The sequence below is a fragment of the Lithobates pipiens genome, unplaced genomic scaffold (genome assembly GCF_037356315.1).
Source record: "Lithobates pipiens isolate NorthernLeopardFrog02 unplaced genomic scaffold, aLitPip1_a1.2 Scaffold_166, whole genome shotgun sequence".
In the NCBI taxonomy this organism is placed as follows: Eukaryota; Metazoa; Chordata; class Amphibia; order Anura; family Ranidae; genus Lithobates; species Lithobates pipiens.
The window spans coordinates 940,408-960,896 of NW_027507752.1; the positions used below are offsets into that span (position 1 = coordinate 940,408).

General features: G+C 46.8%; 1 protein-coding gene across 1 annotated transcript in view; it reads left to right on the top strand.

Moving 5' to 3' along the window:
• Positions 1-2,324: 2,324 nt before the first annotated feature.
• The window catches only part of LOC143986492 (synaptonemal complex central element protein 1-like), a 63,969-nt gene continuing 45,804 nt past the window's right edge, over positions 2,325-20,489 (top strand). The window contains exons 1-3 of the mRNA XM_077484833.1: positions 2,325-2,377; positions 2,467-2,492; positions 15,170-15,229. Coding sequence (XP_077340959.1) covers positions 2,325-2,377; positions 2,467-2,492; positions 15,170-15,229 — 139 coding nt within the window. The remainder of the gene's footprint in view (positions 2,378-2,466; positions 2,493-15,169; positions 15,230-20,489) is intronic.

Below are 20,489 nucleotides of genomic sequence, written 5' to 3' on the forward strand. Positions count from 1 at the left end.
GTACTCCCAGTCACCCCCCCCCCCAGTTAGAAACACCTCCCAGGGAACACATTTAACCAATTGATTGCCCCTGGTGTTAACCCCTTCCCTGACAGTCCCATTTATACAGTAAGCAGTGCATTTTTATAATGCTGATCGCTGTATAAATGTCACTGGTCCCAAAAAAGTGTCCGATCTGTCCGCTGCAATGTCGCAGTTCCGCAGTAATAAAAATGCCATAAATCTATTCCCTATTTTGTAGATGCTATAACTTTTGCACAAACCAATCAATATACCCTTATTGTGTTTTTTTTTTTTTTTTTGTTTTACCGAAAATATGTAGAAATACATATTGGCCTAAACTGATGAATAAATGTATTTTTTTTACATTTATTTGGGGGGGGGGGGGGATTTATTATAGCAAAAAGTAAACAATAATGTTTTTTTTTTCAAAATTTTATTTTTTTTGCGTGAAGAATAAAAACTGCAGAGGTGATCAAATATCCCACCAAAAGAAAGCTCTATTTGTGAGAAAGAAAGGACATCAATTTTGTTTGGGTACAATGTCGCACGACCGCGCAATTGTCAGTTAAAACGACCTAGTGCCGTATCGCAAAAAAATGGTCTGGTCATTAAGAGGGTAAATCCTTCCCATCCTTAAAGCGGGAGTCCGCCGGGAAAGCCAGCAGCTACAAATACTGCAGCTGCTGACTTTTAAAATAATGACACTTACCCGCCCAGCGCGCCCGCGATGTCGGCACCCGAAGCCGATCTCTCGATCGTCTCTCGGGTGCTGCCGCCGCCATCTTGGGTATGGGAATCAGGAAGTGGAGCCTTTCGGCTTCATTTCCCGGTTCCCTACTGCGCATGCGGGAGTCGCGCTGCGCAATAAGGATGGTCCCCGCTGTCTCTGGGATCCGTGTGTTTCCCAGCAGGCAGCAGGGGACTTTCGGAAAGGGGCGTAGATTCTGCAGGAAAGGGGCGTACCTTCTGTAGAATCTACGCCGGAAGTGGGTCTGACACCCGGCAACTACGATCCCAGTAAAGAGTCTCCGACGGAGACTCTTTACCACGTGATCAGCCGTGTTCAATCACGGCTGATCACAGTGTAAATGGGAAGAGCTGGTGATCGGCTTTCCCTCACTCGCGTCTGTCAGACGCGAGTAGAGGAGAGCCGATCGGCTGCTCCTCTGACAGGGGGGGTCTGTGCTGATCGATTATCAGCACAGCCCCCCCAAGGATGCCCACACTGGACCACCAGGGATGCCACCAGACCACCAGGGAAAAGGCAATCCTCCCTAGACCACCAGGGATGCCAGTCAGCACAATGGATGCCAATCAGTGCCCATAATGGATGCCAATCAGTGCCCACAATGGGCATCACTGATTGGCATGCATTATTGTTTGGCACTGATTGGCATCCATTACTATAGTATAACACCAATGCCGCCTATGAGTGCCCACCTGTGCCGCCTATGAGTGCCCACCTGTGCCGCCTATGAGTGCCCACCTGTGCCGCCTATCCATGCCCACCCATGCCCATCTGTGCCGCCTATCCATGCCCATCTGTGCCGCCTATCCATGCCCATCTGTGCCGCCCATCCATGCCAATCCGTGCCAGCTATCAGTGCCAATTTGTGCCACCTATCAGTGTCCGTCCGTGTCGCCCATCAGTGCCGCCTATCAGTGCCACATATCAGTGTCCATCAATGCCACCTCATCAGTGCCACTTCATTGGTGCCACATTGGTGCCCATCAGTGCCGCCTTATCAGTGCCCATCAGTGTAGCCCCATCAGTGCCCATCAGTGAAGGAGAAAACGTACTTATTTACAAAGTTTTGAAACTGAAACAAAAAAAAAACATATTTTTTTTCAAAATTTTCGGTATTTTTTTATTTGTAGCGCAAAAAATAAAAACCGTAGAGGTGATCAAATACCACCAAAAGAAAGCTCTATTTGTGGGAATAAAATGATAAAAATTTCATTTGGGTACAGTGTAGCATGACCGCGCAATTGTCATTCAAAGTGCGACAGCGCTGAAAGCTCAAAATTGGTCTGGGCAGGAAGGTGTTTAAGTGCCCCCCGGTATTGAAGTGGTTAACCTACAGGTAAGCCTAGATTAAGGCTTACCTGTAGGTGCAAGAAAAATCTCCCAAACCTAAAAGGTTTAGGAGATATTTGCAGAAATAGCCGCAGCGATGTCTACGGTGCATGCGCATGCCACTTCGAACGGCGATCATGCCGTTAGTGGCGGCACCAGCTCGCATGTGCGGGAATGATGTCATTGCGGCTCCAGGCCAGTCACAGCGCCGGAGCCGCGATGCCCAGAAGTCACTCCGGGATAGATGGCGGCGTCGGAGGAGGAGAACGAGAGTTACTTCGGGGGCTTTGATCTCAGGTAAGTTATTCATAATGAGCTAGTATGCTATGCATACTAGCTCAGTATGCCTTTGCCTTGTAGGGTGTATTTTTTTTTTGTTCTCCTAGGCTTTACTCCATATCTTTTCCAAAATGTGAATTGGCTTTACATACATTTTAACTACATTGTCAGCAAGCTCCATTTTTTTTGGCTAGGCTGCACCCTAGTTGAGCATACCAATGGAAAGAATAAGCCAGTATGAAAGCTCTGACTATAGGCCTTTATATACCCCCAGCATCCAATAACTGTCTTGTTGCTGGGTGAGTTATGTGAGGCAAATATGTGAGGCAAATACTGTTTGCTACCTCAGTTCAGTAAACTGCTTGCGCTGCAGGGCAATACAAAGGGGGCGTGGCTAAGCGGAGGGGCGGAGACGTGGCCTTCTGTGAGGTGAAATCAGTGTGAGGAGAATTGTGTGAGGTGAAGATAAGATGGAGGCTAAAGGTAAACTACTTCTTGTAATAGGGACAAGTGTGAATGGCTGTGTGGAAGGACAACACAAAATATATTTCTGGTTCACTGAGGTACTGGAAGTCCCAGCATGGAATGACTCCATAGCAGTAGCCACTGAGCCACCTGTAGTCCTCTGACAGAGAATAAGCCACGGAGGGCTGACACTTTTTCTGAGGAAATTTCCAGCCTTAGGCCCCATTATCATCTGCCCATTGTGCCCGTGTGTGTTTTTTCATGCTTTTTTGTGCACAGGGCAGCTACAATAATGGGACACAATCAGCGCGATCACTTATTAAAAAACAAAATATGTGAAATCGACTTCTCCCAAAATTAAAACAAGTGCGTTATCACCGAGTCACCAAACGGCCACTCGCACTGTCAAGTGTTTCCACTGATCCACCACGGACAATATATATTAACTGCTTCTGGACCGCCTGGCGTACATTTACTGCGGCAGGGCGTCCCGGCTGCGCAAAATCACGTACCTGTCCATGATTTCATGCACGCGGTTTAGGAAATATTTACCAAAAGACAGGCACCGCTGTCTACGCGCATGTGCCGTAGACAGCGGCGCGCAGGCGCATTGAGCGCACTGCTGTTAACGGTGATATGCCGCGAGTGGCGGCTCCTGTGCACATGCAAGGGAGTGACGTCATCGCGGCTCAGTCGAATGACAGCGCCGGAGCAGTGAGAACCACCAAGAAGATGGACACTCCATACACAAGGGGACATCGGTGACATCGCTGGCTCCTGTGTCAGGTAAGTGACACATAATGGACTACTATGCGATGTGATGCGATGCGATGCGATGCATAGTAGTCCATTATGCTTTACCTTTGCAGGGAATCAAAGAGGAAGTGAACCCATCAGGGTTTGCTTCCTCTTTAAGACCCCTTTCACACCACACCGCCCATAGCGTCGGCGGCAAAACGCCGCTATTTTTAGCGGCGTTTTACCGCCGGATTTGCTGCGCATTTCGGCCGCTAGCGGGACGCTTTTACCCCCTGCTAGCGGCCGGGAAAGGGTGAAAACCGTCGTCAATGGGGAGCAGCGGTGGAGGAGCGGTAAACACACCGCTCCTTCACCGCTCCAAAGAAGCTGCTGGCAGGACTTTTCCTGACGTCCTGCCAGCGCACCGCTCCAGTGTGAAAGCCCTCGGGGGATCACACTACAGACAATGGTGCAGCTTTTTTAGGGCGGATTGCGGGTGCTATTTCTAATGATATAGTGCCTGCAAAACGCCCTGGTGTGAAAGGGGTCTAAACATAATTATAAATAAATATACATCTCTCTTTTCCTTCAGTGTGACACTGCCCCACACAGTTTGTAAACACCTCCCTAGGGAACATTTTACCCTTTGATCGCCCCTGGTGTTAATCCCTTCCCTGCCAGTGCCATTTATACAGTAATCAGTGCATTTACATAGCACTGATCACTGTATTGGTGTCACTGGTCCCCAAAAAGTGTCACTCAGTGTCAAATTTGTCCACCGCAATGTCACAGTCCCACTAAAAAATTCCTGTGTGTCTCAGAAGGAGTTTTTAGTATTAACAATATGAATTTAACACATTCAGATATAAGTGAAGTTTTAATTATGGTTCAATATAATAATGTTGTAATTGTATATATTGTGTATTCACTAATGAGCAGATTGGGAAAGAGAGGATGTAGATGGGCATCCCTGGTGGTCCTGGGTGGGCATCCCTGGTGGTCCTGGGTGGGCATCCTTAATGGATCTGCGCTGATAATCAATGCGCTGATTATCAGCACAGACACCCCCCCCCGTCAGGAGAGCAGCCGTTCGGCTCTCCTCTACTCACGCCTGTCAGTGCGAGTGGAGGAAAAGACGATATACGGCTCAACCTGTTTACACTGCGATCAGCTGTGATTGGTCACAACTGATCACCTGGTAAAGAGCCTACCTCTGAGGCTCTTTACCAGGATCGGAGTTGCGGTGTGTCAGAGTGAGGCCGCGTACACACGCGGGGACTGTTCGCCCAACTTTGTCCGCTGAACAGTGTTTCGGCAGACAGTCCGCTCGTGTGTGGGCTTTCAGCGGACAGTTTCAGCGAACAGTCCGCTGAACAAGGTTTTTCGGAAATTCCGAAAAACTGTCCGCTGAAACTTTGTTTCAGCGAACAGTCCCCTCGTGTGTAGGCTTGTTCGTCAAACTAAGTTCCGCGCATGCTCAGAAAGGATTTACACGCCGAAAGTTATAATGCAGTGTATAGGACGTTGTATTTTCCGTCCCGTCGTACGTGCCGTTCACGTCATCGCGCACGGTTTCAGCAAACTGTTCGTTCGTCGTGTGTGGCCATGTCCGTCCATGCTAATTTTGAGCGGACTGTTTGCTGAAACTGTTTGACGGACAAAGTTGAGCGAACAGTCCCCGCGTGTGTACGCAGCCTGACACAACACACCATCAAATGCCGCCCTAGCAGCTTATCCTGCTGGACATCATATGACGCCCAGTATATAACTTAACCACTTTGCGCATGTCATATTGCTATATGGCGGGCGGAAAGTGGTTACGGATATCCACATTGTTTGGTCTCACTTTTCACGTGTAGCTACCAAGATCTGGTCTCCTTACCCGCTGATTCCTGACATACAAAGATCTGGTCTCCTTACCCGCTGATTCCTGACATACAAAGATCTGGTCTCCTTACTCGCTGATTAATGACATACAAAGATCTGGTCTCCTTACCCGCTGATTCCTGACATACCAAGATCTGGTCTGTTTACCTGCTGATTCCTGACATACCAAGATCTGGTCTCCTTACCCGCTGATTCCTGACATACAAAGATCTGGTCTCCTTACCCGCTGATTCCTGACATACAAATATCTGGTCTCCTTACCCGCTGATTCCTGACATACAAAGATCTGGTCTCCTTACCCGCTGATTCCTGACATACAAAGATCTGGTCTCCTTACCCGCTGATTCCTGACATACAAAGATCTGGTCTCCTTACCCGCTGATTCCTGACATACAAAGATCTGGTCTCCTTACCCGCTGATTCCTGACATACAAAGATCTGGTCTCCTTACCCGCTGATTCCTGACATACCAAGATCTGGTCTCCTTACCCGCTGACTCCTGACATACAAAGATCTGGTCTCCTTACCCGCTGACTCCTGACATACAAAGATCTGGTCTCCTTACCCGCTGATTCCTGACATACAAAGATCTGGTCTCCTTACCCACTGATTCCTGACATACAAAGATCTGGTCTCCTTACCCGCTGATTCCTGACATACAAAGATCTGGTCTCCTTACCCGCTGATTCCTGACATACAAAGATCTGGTCTCCTTACCCGCTGATTCCTGACATACCAAGATCTGGTCTTCTTACCCACTGATTCCTGACATACAAAGATCTGGTCTCCTTACCCGCTGATTCCTGACATACCAAGATCTGGTCTCCTTACCCGCTGATTCCTGACATACAAAGATCTGGTCTCCTTACCCGCTGATTCCTGACATACAAAGATCTGGTCTCCTTACCCGCTGACTCCTGACATACAAAGATCTGGTCTCCTTACCCGCTGATTCCTGACATACAAAGATCTGGTCTCCTTACCCGCTGATTCCTGACATACAAAGATCTGGTCTCCTTACCCGCTGATTCCTGACATACAAAGATCTGGTCTCCTTACCCGCTGATTCCTGACATACAAAGATCTGGTCTCCTTACCCGCTGATTCCTGACATACAAAGATCTGGTCTCCTTAACCGCTGATTCCTGACATACCAAGATCTGGTCTGTTTACGTGCTGATTCCTGACATACCAAGATCTGGTCTCCTTACCCGCTGATTCCTGACATACCAAGATCTGGTCTCCTTACCCGCTGATTCCTGACATACCAAGATCTGGTCTCCTTACCCGCTGATTCCTGACATACAAAGATCTGGTCTCCTTACCCGCTGATTCCTGACATACAAAGATCTGGTCTCCTTACCCGCTGATTCCTGACATACCAAGATCTGGTCTCCTTACCCGCTGATTCCTGACATACAAAGATCTGGTCTCCTTACCCGCTGACTCCTGACATACCAAGATCTGGTCTCCTTACCCGCTGATTCCTGACATACAAAGATCTGGTCTCCTTACCCGCTGATTCCTGACATACAAAGATCTGGTCTCCTTACCCGCTGATTCCTGACATACAAAGATCTGGTCTCCTTACCCGCTGATTCCTGACATATAAAGATCTGGTCTCCTTACCCGCTGACTCCTGACATACAAAGATCTGGTCTCCTTACCCGCTGACTCCTGACATACAAAAATCTGGTCTCCTTACCCGCTGATTCCTGACATACCAAGATCTGGTCTCCTTACCCGCTGATTCCTGACATATAAAGATCTGGTCTCCTTACCCGCTGACTCCTGACATACAAAGATCTGGTCTCCTTACCCGCTGACTCCTGACATACAAAAATCTGGTCTCCTTACCCGCTGACTCCTGACATACAAAGATCTGGTCTCCTTACCCGCTGATTCCTGACATACCAAGATCTGGTTTCCTTACCCGCTGATTCCTGACATACAAAGATCTGGTCTCCTTACCCGCTGACTCCTGACATACCAAGATCTGGTCTCCTTACCCGCTGACTCCTGACATACAAAGATCTGGTCTCCTTACCCGCTGACTCCTGACATACAAAGATCTGGTCTCCTTACCCGCTGATTCCTGACATACAAAGATCTGGTCTCCTTACCCGCTGATTCCTGACATACAAAGATCTGGTCTCCTTACCCGCTGACTCCTGACATACAAAGATCTGGTCTCCTTACCCGCTGACTCCTGACATACAAAGATCTGGTCTCCTTACCCGCTGATTCCTGACATACAAAGATCTGGTCTCCTTACCCGCTGATTCCTGACATACAAAGATCTGGTCTCCTTACCCGCTGATTCCTGACATACAAAGATCTGGTCTCCTTACCCGCTGATTCCTGACATACAAAGATCTGGTCTCCTTACCCGCTGATTCCTGACATACAAAGATCTGGTCTCCTTACCCGCTGATTCCTGACATACAAAGATCTGGTCTCCTTACCCGCTGATTCCTGACATACAAAGATCTGGTCTCCTTACCCGCAGATTCCTGACATACAAAGATCTGGTCTCCTTACCCGCTGATTCCTGACATACAAAGATCTGGTCTCCTTACCCGCTGATTCCTGACATACAAAGATCTGGTCTCCTTACCCGCTGACTCCTGACATACAAAGATCTGGTCTCCTTACCCGCTGATTCCTGACATACAAAGATCTGGTCTCCTTACTCGCTGATTACTGACATACAAAGATCTGGTCTCCTTACCCGCTGATTCCTGACATACAAAGATCTGGTCTCCTTACTCGCTGATTACTGACATACAAAGATCTGGTCTCCTTACCCGCTGATTCCTGACATACAAAGATCTGGTCTCCTTACCCGCTGATTCCTGACATACAAAGATCTGGTCTCCTTACCCGTTGATTCCTGACATACCAAGATCTGGTCTGTTTACCTGCTGATTCCTGACATACAAAGATCTGGTCTCCTTACCCGCTGATTCCTGACATACCAAGATCTGGTCTGTTTACCTGCTGATTCCTGACATACAAAGATCTGGTCTCCTTACCCGCTGATTCCTGACATACAAAGATCTGGTCTCCTTACCCGCTGATTCCTGACATACCAAGATCTGGTCTCCTTACCCGCTGATTCCTGACATACCAAGATCTGGTCTCCTTACCCGCTGATTCCTGACATACAAAGATCTGGTCTCCTTACCCGCTGATTCCTGACATACAAAGATCTGGTCTCCTTACCCGCTGATTCCTGACATACCAAGATCTGGTTTCCTTACCCGCTGATTCCTGACATACAAAGATCTGGTCTCCTTACCCGCTGACTCCTGACATACCAAGATCTGGTCTCCTTACCCGCTGATTCCTGACATACAAAGATCTGGTCTCCTTACCCGCTGATTCCTGACATACAAAGATCTGGTCTCCTTACCCGCTGATTCCTGACATACAAAGATCTGGTCTCCTTACCCGCTGATTCCTGACATATAAAGATCTGGTCTCCTTACCCGCTGACTCCTGACATACAAAGATCTGGTCTCCTTACCCGCTGACTCCTGACATACAAAAATCTGGTCTCCTTACCCGCTGATTCCTGACATACAAAGATCTGGTCTCCTTACCCGCTGATTCCTGACATATAAAGATCTGGTCTCCTTACCCGCTGACTCCTGACATACAAAGATCTGGTCTCCTTACCCGCTGACTCCTGACATACAAAAATCTGGTCTCCTTACCCGCTGACTCCTGACATACAAAGATCTGGTCTCCTTACCCGCTGACTCCTGACATACAAAGATCTGGTCTCCTTACCCGCTGATTCCTGACATACAAAGATCTGGTCTCCTTACCCGCTGATTCCTGACATACAAAGATCTGGTCTCCTTACCCGCTGATTCCTGACATACAAAGATCTGGTCTCCTTACCCGCTGACTCCTGACATACAAAGATCTGGTCTCCTTACCCGCTGATTCCCGACATACAAAGATCTGGTCTCCTTACCCGCTGACTCCTGACATACAAAGATCTGGTCTCCTTACCCGCTGATTCCTGACATACAAAGATCTGGTCTCCTTACCCGCTGATTCCTGACATACAAAGATCTGGTCTCCTTACTCGCTGATTACTGACATACAAAGATCTGGTCTCCTTACCCGCTGATTCCTGACATACAAAGATCTGGTCTCCTTACCCGCTGATTCCTGACATACAAAGATCTGGTCTCCTTACCCGCTGATTCCTGACATACAAAGATCTGGTCTCCTTACCCGCTGACTCCTGACATACAAAGATCTGGTCTCCTTACCCGCTGATTCCTGACATACAAAGATCTGGTCTCCTTACCCGCTGATTCCTGACATACAAAGATCTGGTCTCCTTACTCGCTGATTACTGACATACAAAGATCTGGTCTCCTTACCCGCTGATTCCTGACATACAAAGATCTGGTCTCCTTACCCGCTGATTCCTGACATACAAAGATCTGGTCTCCTTACCCGCTGATTCCTGACATACCAAGATCTGATCTCCTTACCCGCTGATTCCTGACATACAAAGATCTGGTCTCCTTACCCGCTGATTCCTGACATACAAAGATCTGGTCTCCTTACCCGCTGATTCCTGACATACAAAGATCTGGTCTCCTTACCCGCTGATTCCTGACATACAAAGATCTGGTCTCCTTACCCGCTGATTCCTGACATACAAAGATCTGGTCTCCTTACCCGCTGATTCCTGACATACCAAGATCTGGTCTCCTTACCCGCTGATTCCTGACATACAAAGATCTGGTCTCCTTACCCGCTGATTCCTGACATACAAAGATCTGGTCTCCTTACCCGCTGATTCCTGACATACCAAGATCTGGTCTCCTTACCCGCTGATTCCTGACATACAAAGATCTGGTCTCCTTACCCGCTGACTCCTGACATACAAAGATCTGGTCTCTTACCCGCTGATTCCTGACATACCAAGATCTGGTCTCCTTACCCGCTGATTCCTGACATACAAAGATCTGGTCTCCTTACTCGCTGATTACTGACATACAAAGATCTGGTCTCCTTACCCGCTGATTCCTGACATACAAAGATCTGGTCTCCTTACCCGCTGATTCCTGACATACAAAGATCTGGTCTCCTTACCCGCTGATTCCTGACATACCAAGATCTGATCTCCTTACCCGCTGATTCCTGACATACAAAGATCTGGTCTCCTTACCCGCTGATTCCTGACATACAAAGATCTGGTCTCCTTACCCGCTGATTCCTGACATACCAAGATCTGGTCTGTTTACCTGCTGATTCCTGACATACAAAGATCTGGTCTCCTTACCCGCTGATTCCTGACATACAAAGATCTGGTCTCCTTACCCGCTGATTCCTGACATACCAAGATCTGGTCTCCTTACCCGCTGATTCCTGACATACCAAGATCTGGTCTCCTTACCCGCTGATTCCTGACATACAAAGATCTGGTCTCCTTACCCGCTGATTCCTGACATACAAAGATCTGGTCTCCTTACCCGCTGATTCCTGACATACCAAGATCTGGTTTCCTTACCCGCTGATTCCTGACATACAAAGATCTGGTCTCCTTACCCGCTGACTCCTGACATACCAAGATCTGGTCTCCTTACCCGCTGATTCCTGACATACAAAGATCTGGTCTCCTTACCCGCTGATTCCTGACATACAAAGATCTGGTCTCCTTACCCGCTGATTCCTGACATACAAAGATCTGGTCTCCTTACCCGCTGATTCCTGACATATAAAGATCTGGTCTCCTTACCCGCTGACTCCTGACATACAAAGATCTGGTCTCCTTACCCGCTGACTCCTGACATACAAAAATCTGGTCTCCTTACCCGCTGATTCCTGACATACAAAGATCTGGTCTCCTTACCCGCTGATTCCTGACATATAAAGATCTGGTCTCCTTACCCGCTGACTCCTGACATACAAAGATCTGGTCTCCTTACCCGCTGACTCCTGACATACAAAAATCTGGTCTCCTTACCCGCTGACTCCTGACATACAAAGATCTGGTCTCCTTACCCGCTGACTCCTGACATACAAAGATCTGGTCTCCTTACCCGCTGATTCCTGACATACAAAGATCTGGTCTCCTTACCCGCTGATTCCTGACATACAAAGATCTGGTCTCCTTACCCGCTGATTCCTGACATACAAAGATCTGGTCTCCTTACCCGCTGACTCCTGACATACAAAGATCTGGTCTCCTTACCCGCTGATTCCCGACATACAAAGATCTGGTCTCCTTACCCGCTGACTCCTGACATACAAAGATCTGGTCTCCTTACCCGCTGATTCCTGACATACAAAGATCTGGTCTCCTTACCCGCTGATTCCTGACATACAAAGATCTGGTCTCCTTACTCGCTGATTACTGACATACAAAGATCTGGTCTCCTTACCCGCTGATTCCTGACATACAAAGATCTGGTCTCCTTACCCGCTGATTCCTGACATACAAAGATCTGGTCTCCTTACCCGCTGATTCCTGACATACAAAGATCTGGTCTCCTTACCCGCTGACTCCTGACATACAAAGATCTGGTCTCCTTACCCGCTGATTCCTGACATACAAAGATCTGGTCTCCTTACCCGCTGATTCCTGACATACAAAGATCTGGTCTCCTTACTCGCTGATTACTGACATACAAAGATCTGGTCTCCTTACCCGCTGATTCCTGACATACAAAGATCTGGTCTCCTTACCCGCTGATTCCTGACATACAAAGATCTGGTCTCCTTACCCGCTGATTCCTGACATACCAAGATCTGATCTCCTTACCCGCTGATTCCTGACATACAAAGATCTGGTCTCCTTACCCGCTGATTCCTGACATACAAAGATCTGGTCTCCTTACCCGCTGATTCCTGACATACAAAGATCTGGTCTCCTTACCCGCTGATTCCTGACATACAAAGATCTGGTCTCCTTACCCGCTGATTCCTGACATACAAAGATCTGGTCTCCTTACCCGCTGATTCCTGACATACAAAGATCTGGTCTCCTTACCCGCTGATTCCTGACATACAAAGATCTGGTCTCCTTACCCGCTGATTCCTGACATACCAAGATCTGGTCTCCTTACCCGCTGATTCCTGACATACAAAGATCTGGTCTCCTTACCCGCTGACTCCTGACATACAAAGATCTGGTCTCTTACCCGCTGATTCCTGACATACCAAGATCTGGTCTCCTTACCCGCTGATTCCTGACATACAAAGATCTGGTCTCCTTACTCGCTGATTACTGACATACAAAGATCTGGTCTCCTTACCCGCTGATTCCTGACATACAAAGATCTGGTCTCCTTACTCGCTGACTCCTGACAAAGGAAGAGTAGTGGAATAGGCGGGGACGGGACTCGGGAGAGCAGCTGCAGCCGTGGAAGTCAGTGGAGCCTGGAGGCAGCAGCTGAAGTTAACAGCCCTGTGCTGCGCCGCCTACCTGTGTCAGTTTACTGGGCTGGATAAAGATGAGAGGAGGGCCGGCACCTGCATTAGCACTTTTTAGGAAACCCCTGACTTTGGCGCGCCCCCCTCTCCTGACACCCTCAGGTAACCGCCTTGGCTGCCTTATGATGGCGCTGCCCCTGCCAATAGGAGCACACATTTGTAGAACATTGCACTTACAGATCTCTTAACAACGCTAACGTTACCGTGGAGATTATTTGTTATATAAGGGCAAGTAGAATGTCAGCTCCCTGCCTACTAAAGAAGCCCAATAGGAGGACGTAATGCATTTGGGTGGGAGGAGCCCAGCCTGTGACGTCATACAATAATTATCTGAGCATCAGCAGTGATCTGAGAATATTGAATGCCTGTTGTTGTCATTCTTGTTACTGTGTATTATCCCTGTTTTAAAGAGAATAAAAGTTTAAAAATAGAGAGCACAATAGTTCTCCCCTTTTTGTCTGATGACATGTTCTCATGGATGAGTATAAAGGGATATTATGAACACCTGAATTGGAACCAGGAGGAGGAATGGTATTGAATGGTATTGAGGCGCTCTCTGGAGGAGTGTTGGAGAGGCGAATGAGACTCTGTAGTGGGGTCTGATTCTGGAGGTGAGCAGGCATTCCACTTATGCCCTGTACACACGATAGGATTTTACAACAACAAATGTTGGATGTGAGCTTGTTGTCGGAATGTCCGACCGTGTATATGCTCCATAGAACATTTGTTGTCTGAAAATTTCCACCAACAAATGTTTGAGAGCAGGTTCTCAAATTTGCTGTCAACAAGACTTGTTGTCGGGAATTCCGAGCGTGTGTACACAATTCCGACTCACAAAAGTACAAAAGCTGTGATGGCACGCAACGGGGAACACACACAGCTATTGAAATGAAAGCTGTGATGTTCCCGGGGCTCTGATAAACCTGACGGCGGTGGCTCTCCTCTCTCTTCTGCGCTGTACGACACCCCCGTAATGGGTGGCACCAGGGGCGGGGGGGGCGGAGCCCCTTTTTCGTCTCCGTTATCTGCCTTTTTTTTCTTTCGGCAAATTGCCGAAAAGGCCATTTTGACGATCGGAATTATTGACAACATTTGTGCGAAGTGTGTATGCAAGACAAGCTTGAGCCAACATCCGTTGGAAAAAAATCCCAGGATTTTGTGGTCGGAATGTCTGATCGTGTGTACGCAGCATTAGTCCGTAGGGTTCAATATTGAGTTGGCTCACCCTTTGCAGCAATAACAACTTCAGCTCTTCTGGGAAGGCCGTCCACAAGGTTCAGGAGGGTGTCTATGAGAACGTTTAACCATTATTCCAGAAGCACATTTGTCAGGTCAGGCACTGATATGAATGAGAAGGGCTGGCTCCCAGTCTCCTCTCAAATTCATCCCAAAGGTGTTCTATTGGTTGAGGTCAGGACTCTGTATAGGCCGGTTAAGTTCTTCAAACTCCGAACTCGCTCATCCATGTCTTTATGGACCTTGCTTTGTGCACTGGCCCAAATAATTTGGTGGAGAGAGGATTATGGTGGGGGGTTGTTTTTCAAGGGTTGGGCTTGACCTGTTAGTTCCAGTGAAGGGAACTCTTAAGGCATCAGCATACTAAGACATTTTGGACAATTTCACGCTCCCAACTTTGTGGGAACAGTTTGGGGACGGCCTCTTCCTGTTCCAACATGACTGCGCACCAGTGCACAAACCAAAGTCCATAAAGACATGGATGAGCAAGTTTGGGGTAGAGGAATTTGACTGGCCTGCATAGAGTCCTGACCGCAACCCGATAGAACATCTTTGGGATGAACTAGAATGGAGACTGCGAGCCAGGCCTTCTCGTCCACATCAGTGTCTGACCTCACAAATGCGTTTCTAGAAGAATGGCCAAACATTCCCATAGACACACCTTAACCTCATGGACAGCTTTCCCAGTTGAAGCTGTTGTAGCTGCAAAGGGTGCAACGACTCAATATTGAACCCTACGGACTAAGATTGGGATGACAATAAGTTCATGTGCGTGTGAAGGCAGGTGTCACAATACTTTTGGCAATATAGTGTATATGGAAGTAGGGTGATACACTTTACCACCACGTTGCCACATAAATGCATAAGCTGGTGTTGCTGTTCTATGCTGTGACCAAACTGTCACAGGCATCCCCTGGCCACCGTTTACAATGAGGTCATCACTATGCGCCTTCTGCTCCATCCTCCTGTCTGTACTGCATGACATTCTGTGTCTCAAAATTGGTTCTTGTTTTACAGCCAAGAACGTGGATCCAAAGGTGGAAGATCTACTGACAAAGATTAACATAACTTTGAAAGGTAATTGGACTGTGGGTAGGTACCTGTCCAGACTGTGCTGTTGAGATAGAGAGAAGGGAAGTGGACAATAGTGCCAGTTTGGTTATGATTCTGTAAACCCAATGTATGTTTTAAGGTTGATTGGGGTGGGATGGTGACACACACAAACATGGGCAGAGCATACAAACGTCATTGTAGAAATTGAACCAAGGACTTTGGTGCTGCAAAGCCATAGTGCTAACCTGTATCCTGTATGGCTATCCTGCTTTGGTTAAGCCAGTCATAGACAATCTGAATCTTGACTGGCCGAGATTCAAGACATGTATGGGTAGGCTGAATGTACCCAAGTTGATCAATCGGTTGTTATAGCCACTAGCAGTCATCACTGTATTCTCCCAGTTAGGGCGGCTTTCCCCACCGGGAGAATACAATGGCTCCGCGGGAGCGATTTTCTTTCCTGCAACTCATGGTTACAGGAAAGAAAATCCCTCCATCTATGGCCAGCCTTAGCCCTTGTACACACCGTCTGAGATTCCGACGGAATGTGTCCTATTGGACCGTTTTGTCGGATATTCCGACTGTGTGTGGTCTGCATCGGACTGTTTCCGTCGGAATATCCGACGGACCAACTTTTCCAACTTGCCGGGAAAATTTTCCGTCAAAATGCTTCGATCGGACATACTCCGATCATGTGTAGCCTACTCCGACGGACAAAGTGCCACGCATGCTCAGATCAAATTCCTAGACCAAAGCTATTGACTACTAGCCTGAACGTAGTCCCATCGTAATGAAATAATGTCATCACGTTATGTACAATCGGATTTTCTTAGTCCGACCGTGTGTATGCAACATCACTTCCGGACCTCTTCAGGAATTAATCCGTCGGAATTACTCCAACGCATTTGGTTGTCGGAATCTCCGACCGTGTGTACAGGGGCTTAGACTTACAGCTGGGGAGTCACAATATAATGCACAGTCAATTAAAGTAATTGATGGGCTGTACCGTGTACTGTATAACTATCATCAGCTTAGGAAAAAGAGACAATTGCTTGGCCCTTTTCACCTGTGCAATTATGTTTCAAGGATTATATTTTGCTGTATACACAGTATATATACACAGTATCTCACAAAAGTCAGTACACCCCTCACATTTTTGTAAATATTTTATTATATCTTTTCATGTGACAACACTGAAGAAATGACACATTGTTACAATGTGAAGTAGTCAGTGTACAGCTTGTATAACAGTGTGAATTTGATATCCCTTCAAAATAACTCAATTAATGTCTAAACTGCTGGCAACAAAAGTGAGCAAGTGGAAATGTCCAAGAATGCACAAGAAAGCCCGCAAACAGTCAGAAAGCCCGCAGACAATCAGACTAAGGAATTACTGGAACCGTGTCCTGTGGTCTGATGAGACCAAGATAAACATATTTGGTTCTGATGGTGTCATGCATGTGTGGCAGCAACCAGGTGAGGAGTACAAAGACAAGGGGGGAAAAGGGTACTATAAAAGTAACCAAAGGTTGGACTTTTCAGGCAAGGAAACAATAAAGAAGTAACAAAAATAATAATATTTAGTGAAAGAAGTACATAGTATGATTACAGTATTAAAAAATGAAAAATCATATGAGAATGACACAATTTGTACAATGAGCCCTTGTACATCTACGCGTTTCAACATGAGGCTTCTTCAGGACGATCGAGGTTCAGAGATATAACAAAGAAAAAAGAGGGTCTCCCAGGGGCATACTATTTCATCTCAGGATCCGTATGTTTCCACTCAAGGCATTCTCTGCTAGCTGGGATATATTAAATGCCGCTAGCCTTGTTGAACTTCAATGGCATTTTCCTTTGTGGACCTTAGATATTGAAGTACTATTTATCTATTATGAGATGCACACCTGCCCCTGTCACTGCAACATTTATTTATCTACTATTTGTTGGAAATATTCCACATCTCTGGTAACCCTCTAACCACTGGATATTTGTACATGAGGCCTAGCCCACCTAAAAATAGTGAGGATTGCTCTCCTCCCCCCATTTTTTCTTTGTTATATCTCTGAACCTTGATTGTCCTGAAGAAGCCTCACAGCGAAACGCATATACGTACAAGGGCTCATTGTACAAATCGTGTCATTCTCAAATGATTTTTAATTTTTGAATACTGTAATACTATGTACTTTTTTCAATAAATATTATTATTTTTGTTACTTCTTTATTGTTTCCTTGCCTGAAAAGTCAGACCTTTGTTTACTTTTATAGTACCCTTTTTTCCCCCTTAAATTTACGGATGTGGCATTATGAGTGCTGTCTTTTTTCATTTTCATGGGTACAAGTACAAGTGTGTCTTGCCTACAGTCAAGCATGGTGGTGGGAGTGTCATGGTCTGGGGCTGCATGAGTGCTGTCGGCACTGGGGAGCTACAGTTCATTGAGGGAACCATGAATGCCAACATGTACTGTAACATACTGAAGCAGAGCATGATCCCCTCCCTTCGTAAACTGGGCCACAAGGCAGTATTCCGACAGCATTATCTTGCAGACCTTATCTTGCCGTCGCAGAGGGAGCAGAGGTTGAAACACCTTTGGGGGGCCTTGCAGAAAGGTCTGTGCAATGCGTTCCCAGAGACTGGGCGGTTACAAATTCCTGGTCCTGGACAACGCGTTGCTAAGGCTTCGGTCAGTCACAGAAGTGGCGGAGAAGGTGGCCGTCTGACCGATGCGTTCAGACAATTTTTAGTCTGCAGCCCCAAGGTATGATTGGTTCCAGCAACCATCGCCAGCGTCCAATTTACATGGTGCAGGAATACCTAGGGGCAAGATCAGACTTGGACACCTTTCCCACCGAAAATCCTCTGGGTTACTGGGTCTTGAGCATGGTTCAATGGCCAGGGCTTGCACAGTATGCAATTGAGCTACTGGCCTGTCCTGCATCCAGCGTTCTTTCGGAATGCACATTCAGTGCTGCTGGAGGCTTGGTAACCGATCACAGGATGCGCCTGTCCACCGACTCAGTTGATCGACTGACCTTCATAAAGATGAGTCAGTCTTGGATCACCACCAGCTACCAAGAACCTGATGCTGATGTAACCGAAGAATTTTTTTTTAAATGTCAGATCCCTTCAAGACTGCCCATGCTGATGCTGAGTGACTATCCTCTTCCTCCTCAATGATCATGCTGATAGCTTGTAAGAACATTTTTGGTTCTGGGCACCGCCACTAGTGGCTAAGGCCCAATTTTTCAGCCCCTGTTTAACAGGGGCGTGTAATTACAATTTTTGATGCAATACTTTGCAGTCTCATTCCTGTGCTCCAACTAGAGTATCTGTGAGGGGTTGCAGTGTTGTGGCACCAGCACCAGTGCCTAAGGCCCAATTTTCAGCCCTTGTTTAACAGGGGCGTGTAATTAAATTTTTGATGCAATACTTTGCAGCAGGGTTCATTCCTGCGCTCCAACTAGAGTTTCTGTGAGGTGTTGCAGTGTTGTGGCACCAGTGCCTAAGGCCCAGTTTTTATGCCCCTGTTCAACAGGGACATGTAATTAAATTATTGATCTAATATTTCACAGCAGGGCCCATTCCTGCGCCCACCAAGAGTAAATGTGAGGGCTTACAGTGTTGTGGCAATACCAACACCACCAAAGGCCCAATTTTTCAGCCCCTGTTTAACAGGGGCATGTAATTACAATTTTTGATGCAATACTTTGCAGCAGGGCTCATTACTGCGCTCCAACTAGAGAGGTTGCAGTATTGTGGCACCAGCACCAGTGCCTTAGGCCCAATTTTTCAGCCTCTGTTAAACAGGTGCGTGTAATTACAATTTTTGATGCAATACTTTGCAGCAGAGCTCATTCCTGAGCTCCAACTAGAGTATCTGTGAGGGGTTGCAGTATTGTGGCACCAGCACCAGTGCCTTAGGCCCAATTTTTCAGCCCCTGTTAAACAGGTGCGTGTAATTACAATTTTTGATGCAATACATTGCAGCAGGGCTCATTCCTGCACTCCAACTAGAGTTTCTGTGAGGTGTTGCAGTGTTGTGGCACTAGTGCCGTAGGCCCAATTTTTATGCCCCTGTTCAACAGGGACATGTAATTACAATTCTTGATCTAATATTTTACAGCAGGGCCCATTCCTGCGCCCACCAAGAATAACTGTGAGGGCTTACAGTGTTGTGGCAATACCACCACCACCACCAAAGGACCAATTTTTCTACCCCTGTTCAATAGGTGCATGAAATTACAATTCTTGATATAATATTTCACAGCAGGGCCTGTTCCAGCGCCCACCAAGAGTAATTGTGAGGACTTACAGTGTTGTGGCACAAGCACCACCACCACCAAAGGCCCAATTTTTCTACCACTGATCAACAATGGCATTTAATTACAATACTTGATATAATAGTTCACAGCAGGGCGTTCCAGCGCCCACCAAGAGTAACTTGGAGGGCTTACAGTGTTGTGGCAACACCAACACCTTAGGCCCAAATTTCTGCAGAGTTGCACCGCCTGTATACTGCTGTTCAGAGTATATAGGGCCTGGGGAGCCCACGCCTTTTCTTTTTTTTAAATTTGGGTGCGCGGGGTATAGCTTCTGTGTTATGTATATTGATGAATGATATGCTCAGGGCCCCATTGTAAGGGTATCCGAATATCCTTCTTTTATTGTATGACACTCTGAACTACCATACTAATCTGTAATTGCTTGTCGGTACGATTGAGTTGTTCCTATGCCTTATGTTGTTTTGTATTCTGATATGCTATTTTTGCAATAAAGCACTCCTGTTTTTCAAAAAAAAAATTTGGGTGCGCGGTTCCCCTTAATATCCATACAAGACCCAAAGGGTCTGGTAATGGACTGGGGGGGGTACCCATGCCGTTTGTCTCACTGATTTTCACCCATATTGCTGGAACCAGACATTACATTAAAGCCGCAAGCAGTTTTAAATGTCTTTTATTCCTTTAAAAATGTAATTTTGTGCAGGGACTGTTCTAAGCATGGGAAACGTGCCACTTTACAGGCATACTATAGACACCCCCAGGTACGATATTTAAAGGAATATTTCACTTTTTTTTTTCACTTTAAGCATCATTAAAATCACTGCTCCCAAAAAAAGTCAGTTTTTAAAACTTTTTTTTGCACTGATACATGTCCCCTGGGGCAGGACCCGGGTCCCCAAACCCTTTTTAGGACAATAACTTGCACATTACCCTTTAAAATTATCATTTTTGATATCGAACGTTCGAGTCCCATAGACTTTAACGGGGTTCTAAAGTTTGCGCA